Source organism: Cephus cinctus, unplaced genomic scaffold (assembly GCF_000341935.2).
Source record: "Cephus cinctus unplaced genomic scaffold, Ccin1 Ccin1_scaffold0692, whole genome shotgun sequence".
Taxonomy (NCBI): domain Eukaryota; kingdom Metazoa; phylum Arthropoda; class Insecta; order Hymenoptera; family Cephidae; genus Cephus; species Cephus cinctus.
This window is the reverse complement of record NW_014333315.1, coordinates 1-19,084: the sequence shown is the minus strand read 5'-3', so window position 1 is coordinate 19,084 and position 19,084 is coordinate 1. Positions and strand designations below refer to the sequence as shown.

Sequence of the window (19,084 nt, the reverse complement as noted above, 5' to 3'; positions counted from 1 at the left end):
ACGTTCCTGTTAAAAGACTTGGGCGCATCCCTTCTACTTGGCATATGGACAGAACCCAATCGTTCTCACTCTCCTGTAACCTGCCGGCGTTGCATGGTCTTGTGCTCTGTATTAGCGTTGTTTTATTTAATTTCTGAATACATAATGGCTGAAAACAAAGAACGCACCTTTATTATGATCAAACCCGATGGTGTCCAACGTGGCCTCGTCGGCAAGATCATTCAGCGGTTTGAAGAAAAAGGCTTCAAACTTGTCGCTCTGAAAATGGTCTGGGTGAGTAAGTTAGCAGAAAGACATCTGCGCAGACTCCGATCATGTCGAAAAATATAAAGACACGTGGTGATTTTCAATCATCAATAAATAAAAATTGTTGCAGTGATTTGCAAGTGTTAATTCCTTTTATCATATGGTTCGAAAATATGTTAAATTCAATCTTTGATCTATGCTACTCCGAAAGATTCCATTGCACTAAACGTTAACAGTTCAGAGCGAATAAAAATACAACTGCTCTTAAGATTACAAACCTTTATTAAAACTTTGTCAGACTATCGTCATTCAGATCACGATTTATGCTTCATTATTTTATAGCTTGATTTATTACCAGTGAAACTTTTGTAGGGGTAACTGAACTTAATTTTGTTGTAGAATCGATTGATTAGAGGGCGTGCAAGAACACGATCAATAGTTCTGTTAACCTTATCGGAGGTGACCTTTAGAAGAAACCTTCTAAGACTTTATAAGTGTATTACATTAAAGTTTTATGTACATACTTTTCGAGTGAATTCGTTTAAACGATATTTTCCTTTTTAATTTTTCAATTCAAAATGGCAGACAACGATATGCGAATATTACGGTTTTCATTGTATAATTAAATAGTAATAATATTACACATTCAGAAAATAATTCGTATTCTATTGTTTCAGGCATCTGAGGATCTTCTAAAACAACACTATGCCGATTTGGCTGCCAGGCCTTTCTTCCCTGGCTTGGTAAAATACATGAGCTCTGGACCCGTCGTCCCCATGGTAATTACTTATGATATAGAACTTTATAATTAATAGCAAGACAATGAAAAGTCAATAACGAAGATCACACATTGTAATTTTACCAAATCTTATTTTAGTTAGTTTACTTCTCGTGTCGAGTAAAAAAAACATTCACGCTGACGTACACATGCATGCCTTAACTGAAGTATGTGTGCATTATTTTAACTATCTCTCACTATTGACTCAATAACTAATCCATAGTAATCTTCTCGTGGAATGCTAATTTTTCTATTGATCGTCGAATCATTTTTAATTAAAGGTACAGTCTGTTCAACAAGAAAGGAATCGGCTATTTATAGCGAAAAATGAAAGATATTCGTCTGAACTTTTTTCGGCGCACTTTTCAATCAATAGGCTACGACGCCGACACAAATTTATTTCAGTGCCTTTTGAAACGTAGAGAAGCATGGACATTTGCCGAAATAAGCGCCGCGTACGCGAAGCAATTTGAGGCGGTTTTCCTCTGCACACATCCAAAAGGACCAACAATAAACAAGTTTGTTCAAAAGTGGGTGACGTAATACGAATTGTGGAAAAACGTTGATGACTAGCCAAATCGAAGGAAAACGCGAGCAACCAGGTTAAAGCGATCGTCCAGCTCTTCGAGCGTAACCACAGTCTTCGACTTCGCGAAGCCAAGGCCAAACTAGCTAGGAAGGGACTGGACGTCAGCATCAAGACTATTAAGCAGCGCTTACAGGATGCGAATATTTCATACCGATCTACAAGCTCGAAGCCATTTTTGTCGGAAGCCCACAAAAAAAAAACGCAAATGGTCAACCCATTGAGAAGATGACGTGATTTTCTGGGCATGGGTTCGACTGAAGCGTTCTTGGTCCATGTGTGGTGATCCTTTGATCCAGCGCACTGTTAAAGCGCGCTGGATTGGAACTCTTTTCTGAGAATTTAAATTAAGAAAATACAATTAAAATTTACTCACGGGGTCCCTTCAAATCAGCAAACAAGATGTTTGGACCGAATTGCGATGATTGGGTTTTACAAGAGGACAATGATCCGAAACACCGCAGCAAACTCTGCGAAGCTTGCAAGGAGGAAAATGGCATCGTTACGATGGATCTCTCAATCTCCTGACATCAACCCGATCGGAAATGTGTGGGGTATTATGAAGGCCAACCTTGCTGGAAAGCTTGTATTTACATTGGGGCAGCTCTCGCGAAACATTCGCAAAATATGGCGTTCTTTTTCTGCCTCTTACACGGAAAAACTCGTTGAAAGTATGCTCAGACGTTGTCAGGCTGTTATTGACAGTACCGCTGATTTCACTGTTTACTAATTCAAATGCGCCTTACTATTCTTAATGTACTTTCAAACGAAAAAAGTCGGAAATAATAGTAATTTGCGATACGAGTGCGAGAAAGCGAACTTTATCGGATCACTATCGCATAATATTTTTGTAACGCATGCATGAAAAGTGATACTTTTTGTGTCTCCAAAGTAACTGGAGCATCTCCTCATTGGAGGAGGCAGCCATAAGGAAAACAAGGAAGGCCTCCAAAGTGAATACGTTTCATGGTAACGCGCGAGAACAAAGTTTAGTTTATCGCACTGCGAGAAGAAAGCACTAGTGCGATAAAGTAAAATTGGGCCGATTTGCGCATGCGCAGCATTTTTATCGCATCCTTAGCTATAAAGCGCCACTTACGCCACACTTTGGAGGCAGGAAAAGTAACGCTTTTCATGCATGAGTTACATAAATATCTCTTACAGTTTTTGAAAAATCGCGATTCCTTTCTTGCTGAACAGACTGTAGTTTACAAGGTAAGGTGTAAATAGGGATCATTATTTGTAGTGTAATAATGATTGCTAGTCTTCTCCTTTATCACGGATGTTTTGTATGTATTATATAATGTGCCGAGTAGCCCAGCTGAAAGTAACGCATTCGAGTAGTATACGTAATTTTAACTGGGCCATTCCGTATGAACATCTATGAAGAACGTATCATCGCAAATCCATTATGATAAATATTGTGCAGATTAAGAAAATTTAGTAAACATGAAAAACAAATAAGAGAGCCGGCTTTATATGAAAATACCCGCGCGGAAAAAACAGTTTCGGAAGTTGTGAGTTAGAAAAGAGTCGCGAATAGGATCCGATGCGTGACTGTCTTTCCGATTCTTTTCTAGATTCGTGAAATTAAAAATTTTCGACATGGAAAATAATCGGGGAAACTTGAAATTATAATCAAACTTCTTTGTAACAAAAGGCTATTCCAAGTTTTTATTATCGGTAACTTGGAAATTGAGGAAGTGATGTGATGCAACAGTTGGATTTCCTTCGAATGGCTCGCACAAAATATTCCGGAATTTGGTCCTGACATTTGCAGGAGTCTGAAATGAGTAAATTAGGACGCAGAAAAACTTACCAAATAAAAAATCAACAATAGAAAATTCGAAGTTTCGAGTATATTTTGTACTGAATTTGTTTTATCGACGTAATAATAAAGCCTTACGTATCTAATAGGTCACACAATTAACCAATACTTTAGTTCAATTTCAATTCATAATCATGCTTATTGATAAGTTCTTCATGAGTATTAGAGCAGTTAAAAAAAAAGCACTTTATTTTTTGGTTGAGCTGCTCATCGAGGTTCTTGTTCATTGTCACAAAATACAAGTTTACGTAGAAGGGCCAGTCTTAAATAATATTTTGTCCTATTCTTTCTAATCCATTTATCAATGAAAGTCTCGACAGTCTCGCATTGGATCCTATGCGCGACTCTTTTTCTAACTTGCAACAACAACTTCCGAAACATTTTTCGAGACCATTTTTCTCCGCGCGGGTATTTAAAATAATGACAATAATTTAACGATCGCTGCCGCAGTGCGACTTTAAGGTTGCTGCAGTTCAGTTTGTGCCCAATAGGAATCAGTTTGAAAGGCTTCATGGTTGAAAAGAACGTCTATTTTCATTTGTGCTTTTAATCCCTACGACAATCTTGAATGTGTTGAACCTTAATTCTTTCAGGTATGGGAAGGTCTGAACGCGGTGAAAACTGGACGCGTTATGCTTGGTGAAACAAATCCCAAGGATTCCGCTCCCGGAACTATTCGTGGGGACTTGTGCATCCAGGTGGGTCGTAACATCATCCATGGTTCTGACTCCGTTGATTCTGCCAACAAGGAGATCAGCCTATGGTTTGGAGAGAAAGAAAAGAAGGAAGTCATTGACTGGGCTTCCTGGGCTGAGAAATGGATTTACGAATGAAATCTCTGATCGATGTGATCATCATTCCATGATTTTTTTATGGGAACACATTATGGCGTGGTCTTGCCATTTTGACAATGTATACTTCCATTTCGTATTCTGGCGGTGCGGTGATTGTATATAAGAACTACGCAAGAGATAATAAATCAACATTCGGGCAATTGTTTGTTTCTTCTCTTCCTTTAATAAAAGAACTCGCATAAAATTAACACATTGGATTCTCAACGTGTACATCATATAACTTTTATTACGCATAAAAATATGTAATACAAAATACCATCACAAGGTAGACATTCATCTGAAGACTTTTCTATTTAAGATAAAGGTAAATCGATTCCACGATGTAAATAACGTGGAACAAGAACTTGCTGCTTAGAACGTGTATTTTCATTTGTAATTGAACGCAGATTCGTAAATAGCGAAAATGTGTCACTGATGTTTATTAAAACGGACATCAAAAGCGTTTTATCAAATGAATATTCTTTATATCTCTATATTATTGTATATAACGTATTATATATCATTCCTCAATTCAATGTATAGGATTTGGAAAAAGAACTTTTTTTAATAACAAGTCCTATCTTTAGTAAAGATTTTTGGACATAATCATTATCGTTGAATAAACTTATAAACTGTGCCACAGTAATGCATATTGAAGAAACTTGTTCTTTGTCAAAATAGATCGAAGATATCATTGTTACACTGGTATTTTAGTAGATTTTTTATGGCTTCGATATAATCACATGTTGTTGTTGCTAGACGATTATATTTTTTAAAAAATATCAAATATATGCCTATAAAGGAATACGAAAACCTAATACGTAGGTTGAGGATTGTTTTGATCTTGAAATTGTACGTGGAAGGTAAATTTTCGTTAATGACTCACGGCATCATTTGCGCCTATACAGCCACTGTTACTGTATTAGATGACTAGCCGGAAAAGTGTATCTTCTTGGTATCTTCGGTAGAGAAAAATAATTATTTGGAATCCTTAATTGTCGTACTGGCCCAGAAATGCATTACAGGCTGGACAATAGTGCTTAGTTGCGAGACAAGAGTCCATACAATAAGGGCAAGGAGCACATGGCCAGCATCTGAAAATGAAAAATTTAAATTGTATTTTTCATAACTACGATAGGATATACTTTTTTATTTCACGAAAATTTTTAATTAATAACTTACCCCATTAAACAGAGCAGTAGAGCAAAGAGATGCGTCTTTGTACTTGATTCTTGTACAACTCTTGTAGATATATTGGCGTGACAGTGTGGGCAGGTCATAGGCTGTGTGTCTGGTCCCAAATTTGGATTTTGCATGATAATTATGTCTAAAAATGAGTTATGTTAGTTCTCTGAGAATAATAAAATGTCTAAGAAAAAGAAAAACAAATAATTTACAATTTATACTAAAAAGTTTCAGGCTGATCTTCATATAGAAGCATTAAAAATTCTATATAATGCCAATTTTTATTGTACCAGGGGTAAAAATAGTTAGTAACTTACTCGGTTGTGCCATGTGTCCTGGATTCATTGGCGGTGGTCCTGAATATGGTGGAGGCGGTGCAAAACCAGGAGGCGGAGGTCCTTGCTTGTCCATATTGTGTGGGAGGCTTTAAACTGAAACTGAGTAATTGCAGATTTCGTAAAATGCCTCGAACCTGCAACGCGTCCGACTTGACTTATCAAGCGTAACATCTATATTTCCAGACACAACACAATAATATTGGTATCGTACCTTGACGATAACGTTGACGTAACATCTCATTATAGTACGACTAAAAGTATGATTATTATCCACCTATAGCTATAAAGTCTTATTAATTGTAAGTAACGCATAATCACGACGACCTTTAGGACGTCGACAGACAAGAATTACTACTTATAAGCTTAATATTATCTGATATTCATTTTTAGCAAAATATATTCAATGTGCAAAGTGCATTTTGTTTCTTAAAACTTGTCTTTACTGTGCAGAATCATATTAAACTACGAACTAAGTGTTGCATACAAATTCAACTCCCAAAAATATAATAGTATGTTGTGGACGTACTAGATATATCATAAACATATATATCTATGTTAACAAAATTTGAGTTAACTAAAGTTAGTACGCTTATTGTCTTTATGTTGTATGATATATCGGGTCGTTCAATCGATGTAATATTTTCTTATTATATTACCTATTTATGTATATAACCTACGTCATTTACTGCATTTTTCGGTACATCCTAATGTCATTTACAACCACGATCTTACATACAGGTTCTGAGACCAGCTTGGTGGGAGATGTCACACACACGGTCTTGTATACAGGTCTGGGCACTTCCCTATCCTTACCACGTTGTAGCTCGTAATCCTAATGCGGCCGGTTTTGCCCACAATCGCTAGCGTCGAAGAAGCCTGCTAACACAGCGCATGCGCATCCGTAAATTCACTGCAACCTCTTATCTCCAATTCAAAAAGAGAGTTATTAACGACAAAAAAACCGATGCGATGCCAATTAAATAAAATTTTCATAAGTTAGACAAATAAAGAATTGATGATTAAAAACACTAATGTTAAATGGACCAATTCACCTAAAAGTTATGAAAATTAAAACAGTCAATTTTTGCTTGAGTCGTAACCTTTTTACTGAATTTATTTGTAACTCCTGTGAGATTTTCAAATGCAAATTCATATCATTGTGATTCAAGCAGGCACGATGTACTTTCTGGTAATTGTTGCATTTTTCAATTGCAATCACGGTATATTAGACATTACAACGAGCAAAGCTGCAGGTTACGTATTCAAGAATGAGATAACTGCGCACGCGTAGTACTAGCACGTGATAGGCTCTTTCAACACTAACGCCTCTTGCGGCAGTGATCAGCTTATCGTCACGCGTTTTTCGCCTAAGTGTCCAGACCTGTATAAAAGATCGTAGTCACACATAATGAAGCCATTATTTATTTCCCTGGAAGCCGCGTGGCGCGCTGCGATCGTTGAATGCGTGATCACGTGACGATGTGACAAAGAGAGAGCCATATTGTTGATAGATCTCCAATGTAACCCACGATTAAATATTGTTCTGACACTTCTTGAATGACCAGTAAAAACAATAATACGAGATGAATATTCTTGCAATTGTTCGCCCGACAAAATTACACAGAACAGTACCAACAAGTCTCTGTGAAAAACATATGGATGATAAGCATAAATGTTTTCCGATCTATTTACATACGGTGCAAATGACGTTTAGCCGAGTGGACAAGTCTCAGGTTTAACACGCCGCAATTTTGAGTTCAAAACCTTTTTTTTTTATATTTTTTAGAAGCTGGTTAGAACACGAAGAATTACTTCATCATATATAAAATCCAGTTTAGATACGAACCTATTCGTTTACATCGTATATATTATATATAAAAATATCGGGCATTTATTTAGAGAGGAGTAAATTTATATGATTCGGTTTTATTGAAGTAAGTATCAACATTCATATTCTGTATGTCTTCATTATTTTAGGGATGACGAATTCCAAATAACACGGTAAATATAAATCAATATTTTTTTTTGTCAGCTTTTGAAATAAAAAATCACTCACGATTAATGCTTCAACATACAGTAATGCGCAATTGAAGTGGAACACTTGAATTTTTGTGTATGGGGTGTTTTTTTATTGCCGAAGGATGCTCTCTCTCGTTCCCTGATTAGAAATATAAATTTCCTTCCGGAACTACTAGATCTCGAAATTTTCAAAAAGTTCAAAAATGCACTTTTTCACTCCAACCCCTGCCATTCGGCCATTTTGTATCCGATCGGGATAAAACTTTTACCATTCGAACGGGAAGGAAATTTCCTAAAAAATATATTTTTGGTTTTTTTAAATCGGTCATAGTTTCGTAGAGATACACAAAAATTCAAGTGTTCCACTTCAATTGCGCATTACTGTATGTATTGTTTTTCTTTTTTAATTTTTTCTTTTAAATTGTAAAGAAAGAAATTGCGAATGCGCATTGAGAAAGTATTGAATGTACTGAACACGTGTGATCATCATTGCGAGCCATCCGGAAGTGCCATTATCATGGTTCATAATGGCGGTTAAATTTCGTTAAATTTGGCAACACACCTAACGATCACAGCGACGAGTAGCGGCAGCTCCAGAAAATAGGAGCAACCTCCATGCCTATGACGTCTCTAACCACACCTATTCACTTGAGTTTCACGACTTGTATGTAAGACCGTGTTCACAACTATACGTAATGATAAGCATATTAGACGGTGCGCAATTAAGGTACCTAGTCAGTACGGTTAATTTGTCCTTAAATATTTGTAAAAGTATGTCAAGGATTTCCAAGTGCGATACGGTATAAGTTAAGGTTGAATGATCACGCGTACATACAATATGGTGTACAATACAATTTAAGTTATCATAACAACATCATGTTTTCAGATGATATGAGTGGATTACAAAATTTTTTAAAATCGTTATCGCACACAACAGTGCGCTGCAGAAAATTATCTTTTAAATAACATTTAATGATTTGAGGAGCTCTGCGTAAATAATCTACTCGAATACACGCATGCACTTTATGATTGGGCATATCCTAATCTATAATTTCCAAAGTCAAACAAAAGGCCATTATCAATGATATATTGCTATACCTGTAAACGAATGATATAGGAATGCTTAGTGAAATCATCGATGCCTGTTTCTACCTCGCTAATGTAATTGTACACAGAGAATAATATGGGTGGTATCGTTTTCCGTCATGTCGTCGCTCTGCGTCTGGGGATATGCGATGGACTGACAATACCAGTCACGCCCATACTTTGGTTTCCCGATATTTTTATGATCCCTTCTATATAAATTGAGAGCTATATCAGCCGGCGTCTCGATGACCGCCGTAAAATTAAGCTAAAGTACTGTCTATAATTACTGAAAAATTAATTATTGAAATTGCTAACATGTACAGATATACCAAACTTTGTATCATGAGCGTTTAGAACAGCAAGCCTACACGTCTACATTCTTGTCCATACTCATGAATTTCGACTCCAATACCAAAGTCTATGCTTCTGAAACTGTACGGCGACAACTCCTATAGATTTTCGTGTGTCCGCCAATGAACGCCCGAACTCCGACGCCGGAGCAGGCCTAGCCTCGCGCGAGGCACCTTCGTTTTTCAGTAACTTCTTCGGGTAGTTGAGAATAACACGTGAACGTTTCCCAAACCACATTGTATACGCGCATAATTTATTTCCATTCGAAAGTATGAACAAATTGCCCAAAATCCCGAAGTATTTCCATTTTATTATACTGTTTGGATATTGTTCCCATATTTTTTCTAGAGATTTCCTGAAGGGGTTACATGGGTTTCGAAGGTTAAAAAAAGCATATTTTCTCTCATTTTTTTTAAACATATAATGAAAGAATTATTTTATTCAAACTTTCAAGCATATAAAAGAGGAACATTTAAACAATATTTTATACAATTTTCATTAAAATATTTAGAAAATTCAGCCGTCGGGACATTGTTTTCGGAGGTTTCTTAGAAAAAAGTGGTGGTCAAGATAACTTTAACTGAAATCAAAAAAGCAAATATTTCCTGTTAGCAGGTGAGTATGGCTGGCGCTTGAACGAAGGTTTTTTTTTTCTTTGATCACAACTCATTTTACAAGGCAACACGTAGTGTAGATTTTACCGAAAATTGTATTTTTCTGCATACAACTCTGCCAAAAATTCAATTTCAATTTTTTTTAAATCCTTCGTTCAAGCACAAGCTATACTCACCTGCTAACAGAAAATATTTGGTTTTTTGATTTGAGATAAAGCTATCATGAGTTATCCTGGTCACTACTTTTTTCTAAGGAGCCTCCGAAAAGCAGATCCCAAAGGCTCAATTTTCAAAATTTTGAAATTAAAATTTTATAAAATATTGTTTAAATATTGCTCTTTTATATGCTTAAAAGATTGAATAAAATAATTCTTTCATTATATTAAAAAAAATTACAGAAAATATGCCTTTTTTAACCTTCTAAACCCATGTAACCCTTTAGAAAGTCTTTTCCTGTATCCGATATTCATTGAACTGTCCAGTCGATGATGTAACGTTACAGTGTTTCATATGAAAATGTCGCTGAGTAGTTCCCAAGTTTATCAGAGTTCTTGATAACACAGCAAACGACAGAATTTAGTGTTAAATAGATACTGTTATAGGTTTTAAATGAATCATAATACCCACCTTCGATGGCATTACGAAGTACTCTCGTCTATTTGAAGAAATAATTTCGAATACAAATATCGTTAATGATTTTTTAGTGTTACTTTCAGTAATAAATTAATGCGCACTAGGTAGGATTAACTGATCAAATTTATGATCACTTTCACAATAACCCAAACAAGATACTCATATCTATTCATAGAATTTTTAAAAACTGCTGACTGTATTTGTAATGACGTTTTTATCAAATGAAAAGGATATGATTTATCAGGCTGGTAATGTGATAATATATCAGTCTTGCTCGAGATGAAATTCCAGACTGAAATTAATAATATAATATTGCAATGCTGTAGTTGGATATAAACTTTGTTTTTATAAAATATTATAAGACTGTATTGTGTCTAGACTAAATGTTGGTAATACAAAAACGATTATTTCCTAGAAACTCCCTAGACCATTTAATCCGTTCTTCGACGCAAGTACCGTACACTTGCGTGGCAAAATCATTGATTTTTTTGGTTACGTTATGCGCATTTCTATCACGTATCGCACTCGTGTCAGATTTATACAACATATTTTTAGTATAACGTATGAATTTCCATACCATTATGATATGGAATTTTTTTTCTCGGATGTGCAATTATACTATTCAGTAGATACTTTCCAGGTAACATACATATATATTATGTCCAAAACTCGTCTTTAAGGCGTCTGATGGCACAGAAATTATCTCTGAGGCATCTCCAACTTGACTTTTGGGGATATGCGTTGTTAAGTGGAGTCAACTATAAATACATATATAGTCAAAAAAAATTTAATGTACATATTTTCAAATTCATATTACGTTGTTGTTTCCGTCTTCCATTTTGTTTTTTGTGAACAATGTCTCTTGGGACATATGCTTATTTGTCCATCTATAATTTGAGAAAAAAATACTGACATCACCAAATAAATTACGGTGTTCTAACTGTACTCAATGGACTTAAAGAGGCGACATTAATTATCTCAGGAATGTGCGAAAGGTCGATACTTATACATATGAGAACTTTCAAAAGTAACCGTTCAGACTTAACCCCTTTAGTGTCGACCGAAATAATTGTACCAAAGCGAAGAATACCGGGACCAATTTCATATAATTTAGTAAGGTTTGAGAAAAAATATCATAAAAAAATGACAATGATATTTAGAAAATTCAAAAGGTTGAAACAATGCGAATAATAAGACGCTATCGCCTAGATAAGGCATATATCGTCGTTGGCACTTTTTGCAATCATATATCGTTGCTTAGCACTAAAAGGATTAAAATGATTCTACAATTTTCAACATAAAAGAATTGTCCATCTTACACTCTTTTTGTGGCATAGGAGTATTGACAATGGAAGTTATTAGGTTTAATTTGTAACGATAATATAAATGCTATACAGTTTCTTCACAGATACGATTAAAGTAAAATATACAATGTGATTTTGACAATGCAAAGATACATGCATGAACCGGTATGTATATTTCAACTGCAAAAGTCCTTTAGGCCCAACACTCCGCGAACCGCACGTGTTTATAATATATTTTACTGCGCAGTTTCCAGACTCAACTGCCACGTATATTTCGTTTACTTTCGCGTGCTCCTGCTATAGTGGCTAAAGTACATTCTCAACCAAAAACTATACGGCTCTTAATAACACTGCTGAAATTTCCGAACGAAATTAGTGAATTTTATACCATACTGTACAGACATCCTATCCTAGCCACGCCCATGACAGTTGCTTACTTTGAGGAACATCCAATTGACCTTCAATTTTTTTAGGAGACAATATGTACTTCCAATTAATGAATAATCAATACAAAGAAAATTGAAATCATTGAAAAGAAGTGAAACCATATTGTTCAGAATTGCTTCCATGAAACGTATTTACATTGTACTAAAAAATAGGTAATATAGTACAACTAACATTCTCAAATTGTAAAATGAAGATGTGCAACGTAATTTCATCATCCTCGTATAGTCAGTAACGTTTGATTATCAACTACACCGATAAAAGTCCTATCAGGTTTTTGTTACTATGGAACGGTACTATTTATAGAATGCGTCCCATGTATAGTACGATACACCGCGTTTCGTATAGGCTCAAATAGTTCTTCCCGAAAATCTACAGGGAATCATTTTTTTTTGTTTATTCTATGTACTATATGTATATGTCTTCTTACAGCAGACGAATCGTACTAGTCGGAAAACTCGGAAAACCCGACTTCTCATTGGTACAATATTTTTGAATTAGAAGTTTCAGCCAATCAGAGGTCCGGAATTGTTAGTCGTACGATTCGTATAACTGATTTGGGAAGAGGTTCCTCTCACTGTAGTTACACAATCCAATACACTACTAACCTTGTAAAAAATATTTCTTTCACTGTCTCCGGGGCGATGCTCACGCGTCGAAGTCTATTCGTACTATGGTGCGTCGGCAAAATGACGACGTGGGTATAGTGGGAATATCTTGAGTTGACGCCACTGCCATGTACTTGACGTCAATTGGTGGAACTTGGATATCAGAATTGAATGACGTTTAAAATGATTCATTCTATATATGTACATTACATACTGATAAAAGGTAGTTTTGTAAAAATTCAATAACATCTTACTTGTCGTTACTGGGAAATGATTGAATTTCTTATAAATAATAAATCAGTGCTCGTGCAAAATTGAAGTTGATGACATAAAACCTAGCTACGTTATTCACAATTTATTCATTTTTCAACTATTATCACTTTAACCAGAAAAACTAAGAGATAATTAGTGTTATTTTTATTTATTTGCCAATACATTACAGACTTTCCGGAAGTGGCGCTGTGATCTTGCGGCTAAATTTGGTACGAAAAAAGGTATCTGCTATTCACGCTGAGTGACAAAAGTAGATCCACGTGTTGTGAATAAAATATTCGTAACAAAACTGACACGTATCGTTGTGAGGAAGAATTTATGTTATAAATGAATTTGTGCTGATCTATTGACATCATAAATTATATTTGTTGTTCTTAATGTCTACTTATTACTCGCCATAGTTTCTGTTTATTAAGTACAGTTCACTCTGGTTATAAACGTCTTGTTGAGACTGTGAGAGAGTATTTCCTAGAATTACGGGTTCTCCACCACTGCGAGCATAGACGCGCGTGCAGAACTGCTAGTTATAAGCCTCAAGGGAATTCGACAGTCAATGTCAAGAATACACGTGTCGAGCTTACTATATATAATTTTAACTACAAGAGTGTCCCCAGAAATAATTCTTTCTTTGTTTGATTGAAGATCACGAATTTTGAATAAAATCGTATGCCAAGTGATATTTCATGATTTTATTTTAAAGTAAAAAAATGTAAAGTTGAGCATAATTTCCAGAGATATATTAGGTGTAAGTTCTACATATTATTGCGTCAATGTATATTTTTGACTTTTACGCTTTCATCAACACGCAATTCAGTTTCATTTATGAAAAACTAAGAACCTTAGTTCTTTTTAAAGACTATAAATAAAATGTTGAGGGTTCAAACGAACGAGTTATAAAAATGAGTTTCTTTCTGCGTAATCACAAGTGCAAAAACAAGTCGGTCTCTGTTCGCCTATCTTTATCTAAGTCCGAATTTCATTAATTAGATCACCTCGAATCAATTAACGAATAAAAATATTTTGAAATTTTCTGGATTATATTGATTAGTGGTGTTTCATGAATAAAATTTTGTTTTGAGTCAATGCCAGCGAAGAACTTCAGAAGTACAGGCTGATAAAGTTGATGGACTCCTATATCTCTGTAACCTGTTTTATCCACCTCTGTGAAGTTAGCCCACCTTCGTCTCTGGTCTTTTTCTTCGTATACGTGGGCTTCCCCCACTCAAAAACGCTTAAGAGGATCAAATGAAAGAGTGATCCCAAGTTTTGTCTGTTGCGAGACCGTGTATTTGAAATCGGGTGGTCGTCAAAATGATATCTTATGACAAGACATTTAATCGCAAGCAAATTTCAAATTGAGCATAAAACACCCCTGTGAAGTTAGCCCATTATTATGCTCATTTCAAAAAAATAGTTGGAGTTCTGATTGCCCGCAGAAGAGTTCTAGAGTTCCTGATGGTTTTTAGAAATAGTTCTGTCTATTAAATGTGAAAAATCGCGATTTAAAAAAATGAGGGGCTAACTTCACGGCGCCGATCATTTTTGAAAAATTGTAATTTTTTTGGGAGTTCTGAATAGATTAACAATAGTTCTAGAGTTCTCTATAATTTTTATCAATAGTTTCGGTTATTATCTGCCGGAAAATAAAGTTTGAAAAACTGCGTCAGCCCACCATCTTTTAGAAAATTGTATTTTTTTCAGTGTTCTGGATAGTTCTCAAAGAGTTCTAGAGTTCCCTATGGGTTTTAGGTACAATACATATCCAGATTTCGTCAAAAAATCATTTTGAAATGAGTATTTCAAAAAATCAATTAATCGTATAAAATCCGATACTCCCGATATACTGGATGAATTAATCAAGTCCAGGTATTCGTTTTGTAGAACTCTTATAGAACTATCCAGAACTCCTAGAACTCTTTTTTTTTCGAATCTACCCTACTTGCGATGGAGAATCTTCAAAGTCCCAGAACTCTTTCAATTTTAATTTCTCAGCTATTTGCCACAAGAATTATCGATAGAACTCTTTGAGAACTACCCAGAACTCCCAACTAATTATCTTTTTCTTGAACTTTTCTCCTCGTATTGCTTGTCTCATTTCTGTTTATCGTTACTCAAGTTAGTAAAAAAAAATGAAGATTTGCGGGAGTTCTGCGTAGCTTGAGTGGGGGAAGCCCACGTATACGAAGAAAAAGACCAGAGACGAAGGCATTTATAACACGAGAGCAGTTTCCGTTATTTACTTACATAATATATACATTTGACCTTTCATCATTTATTTTACGAAAGCACGTTATCATTTGATATTTGCATTTACTAATTCCAGGTTTTTACACGAGAATACAGTTCGAGACAGAAGATAATACGGTGACATTTATGCTATAGAGGATGTACAAAAATATCTTCTGATAAAAAAACTTGGCAACCAGTACTCATCTATTCTAATTATTAAGATGAGCCCACTATGAAGTTTTAAATGTCAATTACTCCTGAGGACTCTATATGCTATGCAAGTTATCTAAAGCATACGGAGCATAAGCTCACTCACATATTCCGTTGTTGGGATTCCATTCACAGTTCATCGCCGAAGAGGTTAAGAATCGTCGTGACGTAGTTAGTGAGGATTCACGTGGAGGAAACGTAACAGGACACCAAGGTCAATAGCATTAAAACCTCTTTTAATAAAGAAATGCTACAACGTTTCGACACAATTATTGCGCGTTGAAATATTTTTACAAAGTTAAAGCACTGTTACGGCGAATCGAAACGCAGGGAGTTAAATAGTATTTTATTTATCTAGTACGAATCCGTGTGATACACGAGTGTGAAGTTCGGTACACGAGCCGTTAGGCGAGTGCACCAATCACATGAGTCTTATATTTATTCGTTAATAGCTAGATACAACAGTTTTTGTAACAAATGCTCAAAGAAAACGCCGTCTGGCCATTTTTTCATAAGAGATGGCACCGTTAACCTGCTTAAAAAATATTTTTTAATAGCCCCCTTAAACCCCCTTAAACCCCCTTAAAAATAATTTAGATGCCTATGACGTCACTATCATAAGTTTTAGGTAATATTATGGCCGTTTGTCCAAAAAAAAGAATATTCTAAAGTGCCCTCTGGTGGGGAATTACGGAGTATTCTTTAAGCATCTGTTACAAAAACATATACATATAAAAGTGACATTCCTCGCTCGAATACACGTACAATTGATATGGAGTCATAAGAAGTACGTACTTAGAAACTTGTGTCTGTGTAGTATTTGTGAGTGATTTTGTGGATCACATTTGCATTATTATCGAAGCCCAAAGAGAAAACAGTAAACGTTATATATACGCTATTAACAATTTGTCGATTGCGACGCGAGAGGGCACTAGTGTCAACGGCGTCTCGATCAAGAGGTCAACCACTTGGACTTGAAACTAGAAACAGTTGCTGCAGTTTGATTTGAGTCTGACAATGCTCCCTACCTAAAGATCACCTTCGTAGTATTCCTTTGCCTCTGAATTTGGGGGGAATGCAGCCTCGCCACCCTTGGCAAGACGCAAAGGTAACGTTGAGAACACAAAGTCTGCTTATGTATGCACATCCCAGGAAATAAGTAGGTCGCAGAGAAGTCATCGACTTGGACTGTGGTATTCAATGAATAGGAGATATGGAAGCATGAAACTGGATTCAAGAAGTACTTAAATATTTAAATCAATTTCGGAGCGTTATATAACATTTCACTTCTAACGAGAAGGATACATGAAAGGACGGCTTAAAAACTCTATAGAATACTGTATACGGTTCACCTGGGATAATGACTTCACGGCTTATCCGTCTATCCGGGACTTTTGAAAATATGAACTTGTTGCAATAGCTTTGGCGTCTCTAGTCTTCTTATGGAGGAATGAAACTGATCGCCAAACTTCGAATTGACGGTGCTACCGTGCGTTGTAATGCTCAAGAGTTGGCTACGTGGAAGTGAAATGATTCCCTATATACTTTTTCCTGCTATACTTAAAATCTGCTATAGACGCTAGAGATTCGACAACGTGGCTGAGTAGCTGAGTAGACGTAGTGGCATGTGTATTAATATGACAATTTACAATTAATATATATGTATAAAGAACATTTAACTGAAGATAGCTTGCAGAGATGAATAGGGAGATGCTCAACGCTACGGTTTTAGGCGACATTAAAGTCATGGCGCTAAATCGTAGCGGCGGGTCCGGAAGTAGGATTTTGTGATCATCGTCTCAGTCGATAATGCGTTCTCCGCTACTTAACGCTTTTTAACTTTACAAGAAGTATTGAAAAAGCCTCTGTTTTTGAAAAATCCGTATTTTAACGATGTTACGTAGCAGAACTGTTATTAAAATCTATCAGGAACTATAGAATTTCTCGAAAATTATTGAAAAAGCCTATTGATGAAACATTTTTGAAACATTTTTTACAAATTGCGGTGCCAAGTACACACCAATATAGCACTTCAATTTTTGAATTTGGTATTAATAATATGATTTTAATATTTTTTGTTAGAGGCATCCACAGCACTTCTGTACTTGGAAGAGTTTTTTTATACGTAAGTGTTTTTCGGGGGTCAGAGTTAATTCGGATAAAGAGACTCCGTGCCCTGTACGTACATACATAAGCCCGTATTCAGAACTCGCTTTTAGTGCTAATAGCGCGCTTTTAAATTTTTTCTTAGTGACTTTTAACTACAAGCCACTCTGTTAGTGACTTTAAGAGCGAGTTGTGAATACGGACTATACAGTCCATTGCCTGTACTTAGCGCGAGACTTGACCGATTTTAAATTTTTTCTTAGTGACTTTTAACGTGTTTTTCGGGGGTCAGAGTTAATTCGGATAAAGAGACTCCGTGCCCTGTACGTACATACATAAGCCCGTATTCAGAACTCGCTTTTAGTGCTAATAGCGCGCTTTTAAATTTTTTCTTAGTGACTTTTAACTACAAGCCACTCTGTTAGTGACTTTAAGAGCGAGTTGTGAATACGGACTATACAGTCCATTGCCTGTACTTAGCGCGAGACTTGACCGAGTCTCTTGACATCGCTTCTTGTTTTCTTAAAAAAAATGAGGAGTTGTGTAAAAGACTCTTTCTAAATTACTTCATTGTGTTAAAAAATGTTCACATTTTAAAAATGTTTTCAATTTACTCATTACCATTGGCGAAATAGACTAGGTATTCCCGGTAGTCTTATTCCACGCGAATAGGATATCGTGTCGCGTTGTTGTAACTGCTGCCACCTGTGAGTCAAAGCAGTTATTATCAAGAGACTCGGTCGAGTCTCGCGCCAAGTACAGGCAACCGGCTGTACAGGGTGCAGCGCGCCGAGACTCTTTACTCGAGTCAACTCCTTATACCTGTGTTTGGAACGAAATATCTTATGAACCGCTATATATGAGGAAAAGTTATTGATACATTCACTATAGGAATTGAAGGTTCTGAAGCGATTGCCACCAAGTTCAATACGATCCCCCAAAAAACACTTACGTGTAAAAAACTACGCCAAGTACAGGATTGCTGTGAATTCCTCTAACAAAAAGTATTGATATCATATTATTGAGGCCAAGTACATAAGTCACTACATGTTTTCCTATTATATGATCTAGCAATGGCCCATCATTTTAATTATATTTTCAATATTTCCTATAAGACCATGCTGCGACCACGGCACATTAAAACAAAAAATGATATGGAGAAATGTATCTATGTTAGAAATGCAAAAGTGTTAAGCGTTAAGCGAATGAATAAAGATTTTTTTCCATTGCTGTCAATTTTTCTCTTACATCTTCATGAGAGTCCGTATCACAACCAGAGATGAGTAGGGAGATTGCCAATGAGCCTTTACTACTGCTTTCCGTATTTAATTATGATTTAATGGTGATTTAATAATGATTAAAAGTTTAGGTGATTCCTTATCTAGTACTACTTGGCGGGTCCGTGCATTTCTT

The 19,084-nt window shown here is 35.8% G+C and overlaps 2 protein-coding genes across 5 annotated transcripts; one reads left to right on the top strand and one right to left on the bottom strand.

The window, feature by feature from the left end:
- Nucleotides 1-49: 49 nt before the first annotated feature.
- Nucleotides 50-4,432, top strand: LOC107269953 (nucleoside diphosphate kinase). The gene is made up of 3 exons (XM_015744419.2): nt 50-273; nt 924-1,025; nt 4,032-4,432. Exons 1-3 carry the CDS (start codon nt 94-96, stop codon nt 4,269-4,271), a joined length of 522 nt encoding a protein of 173 aa, XP_015599905.1. The 5' UTR covers nt 50-93; the 3' UTR covers nt 4,272-4,432.
- Nucleotides 4,433-4,489: 57 nt separating this feature from the next.
- Nucleotides 4,490-12,994, bottom strand: LOC107269954 (lipopolysaccharide-induced tumor necrosis factor-alpha factor homolog). Of its 4 annotated transcripts, XM_015744423.2 has the most exons (6): nt 12,854-12,987; nt 11,315-11,384; nt 11,147-11,255; nt 5,774-5,893; nt 5,454-5,598; nt 4,490-5,365 (listed from the first exon to the last, which is right to left on the bottom strand). In XM_015744423.2, the coding sequence occupies exons 4-6, from the start codon at nt 5,865-5,867 to the stop codon at nt 5,263-5,265; spliced, it is 342 nt and encodes a 113-aa protein (XP_015599909.1). In that variant the 5' UTR covers nt 5,868-5,893; nt 11,147-11,255; nt 11,315-11,384; nt 12,854-12,987; the 3' UTR covers nt 4,490-5,262. The 4 variants fall into 4 exon arrangements, with proteins under 4 accessions (XP_015599909.1, XP_024943099.1, XP_015599906.1 ...); XM_025087331.1 differs by lacking the exon at nt 11,147-11,255; XM_015744420.2 differs by lacking the exons at nt 11,147-11,255; nt 12,854-12,987 and adding an exon at nt 11,817-11,847.
- Nucleotides 12,995-19,084: the final 6,090 nt, after the last annotated feature.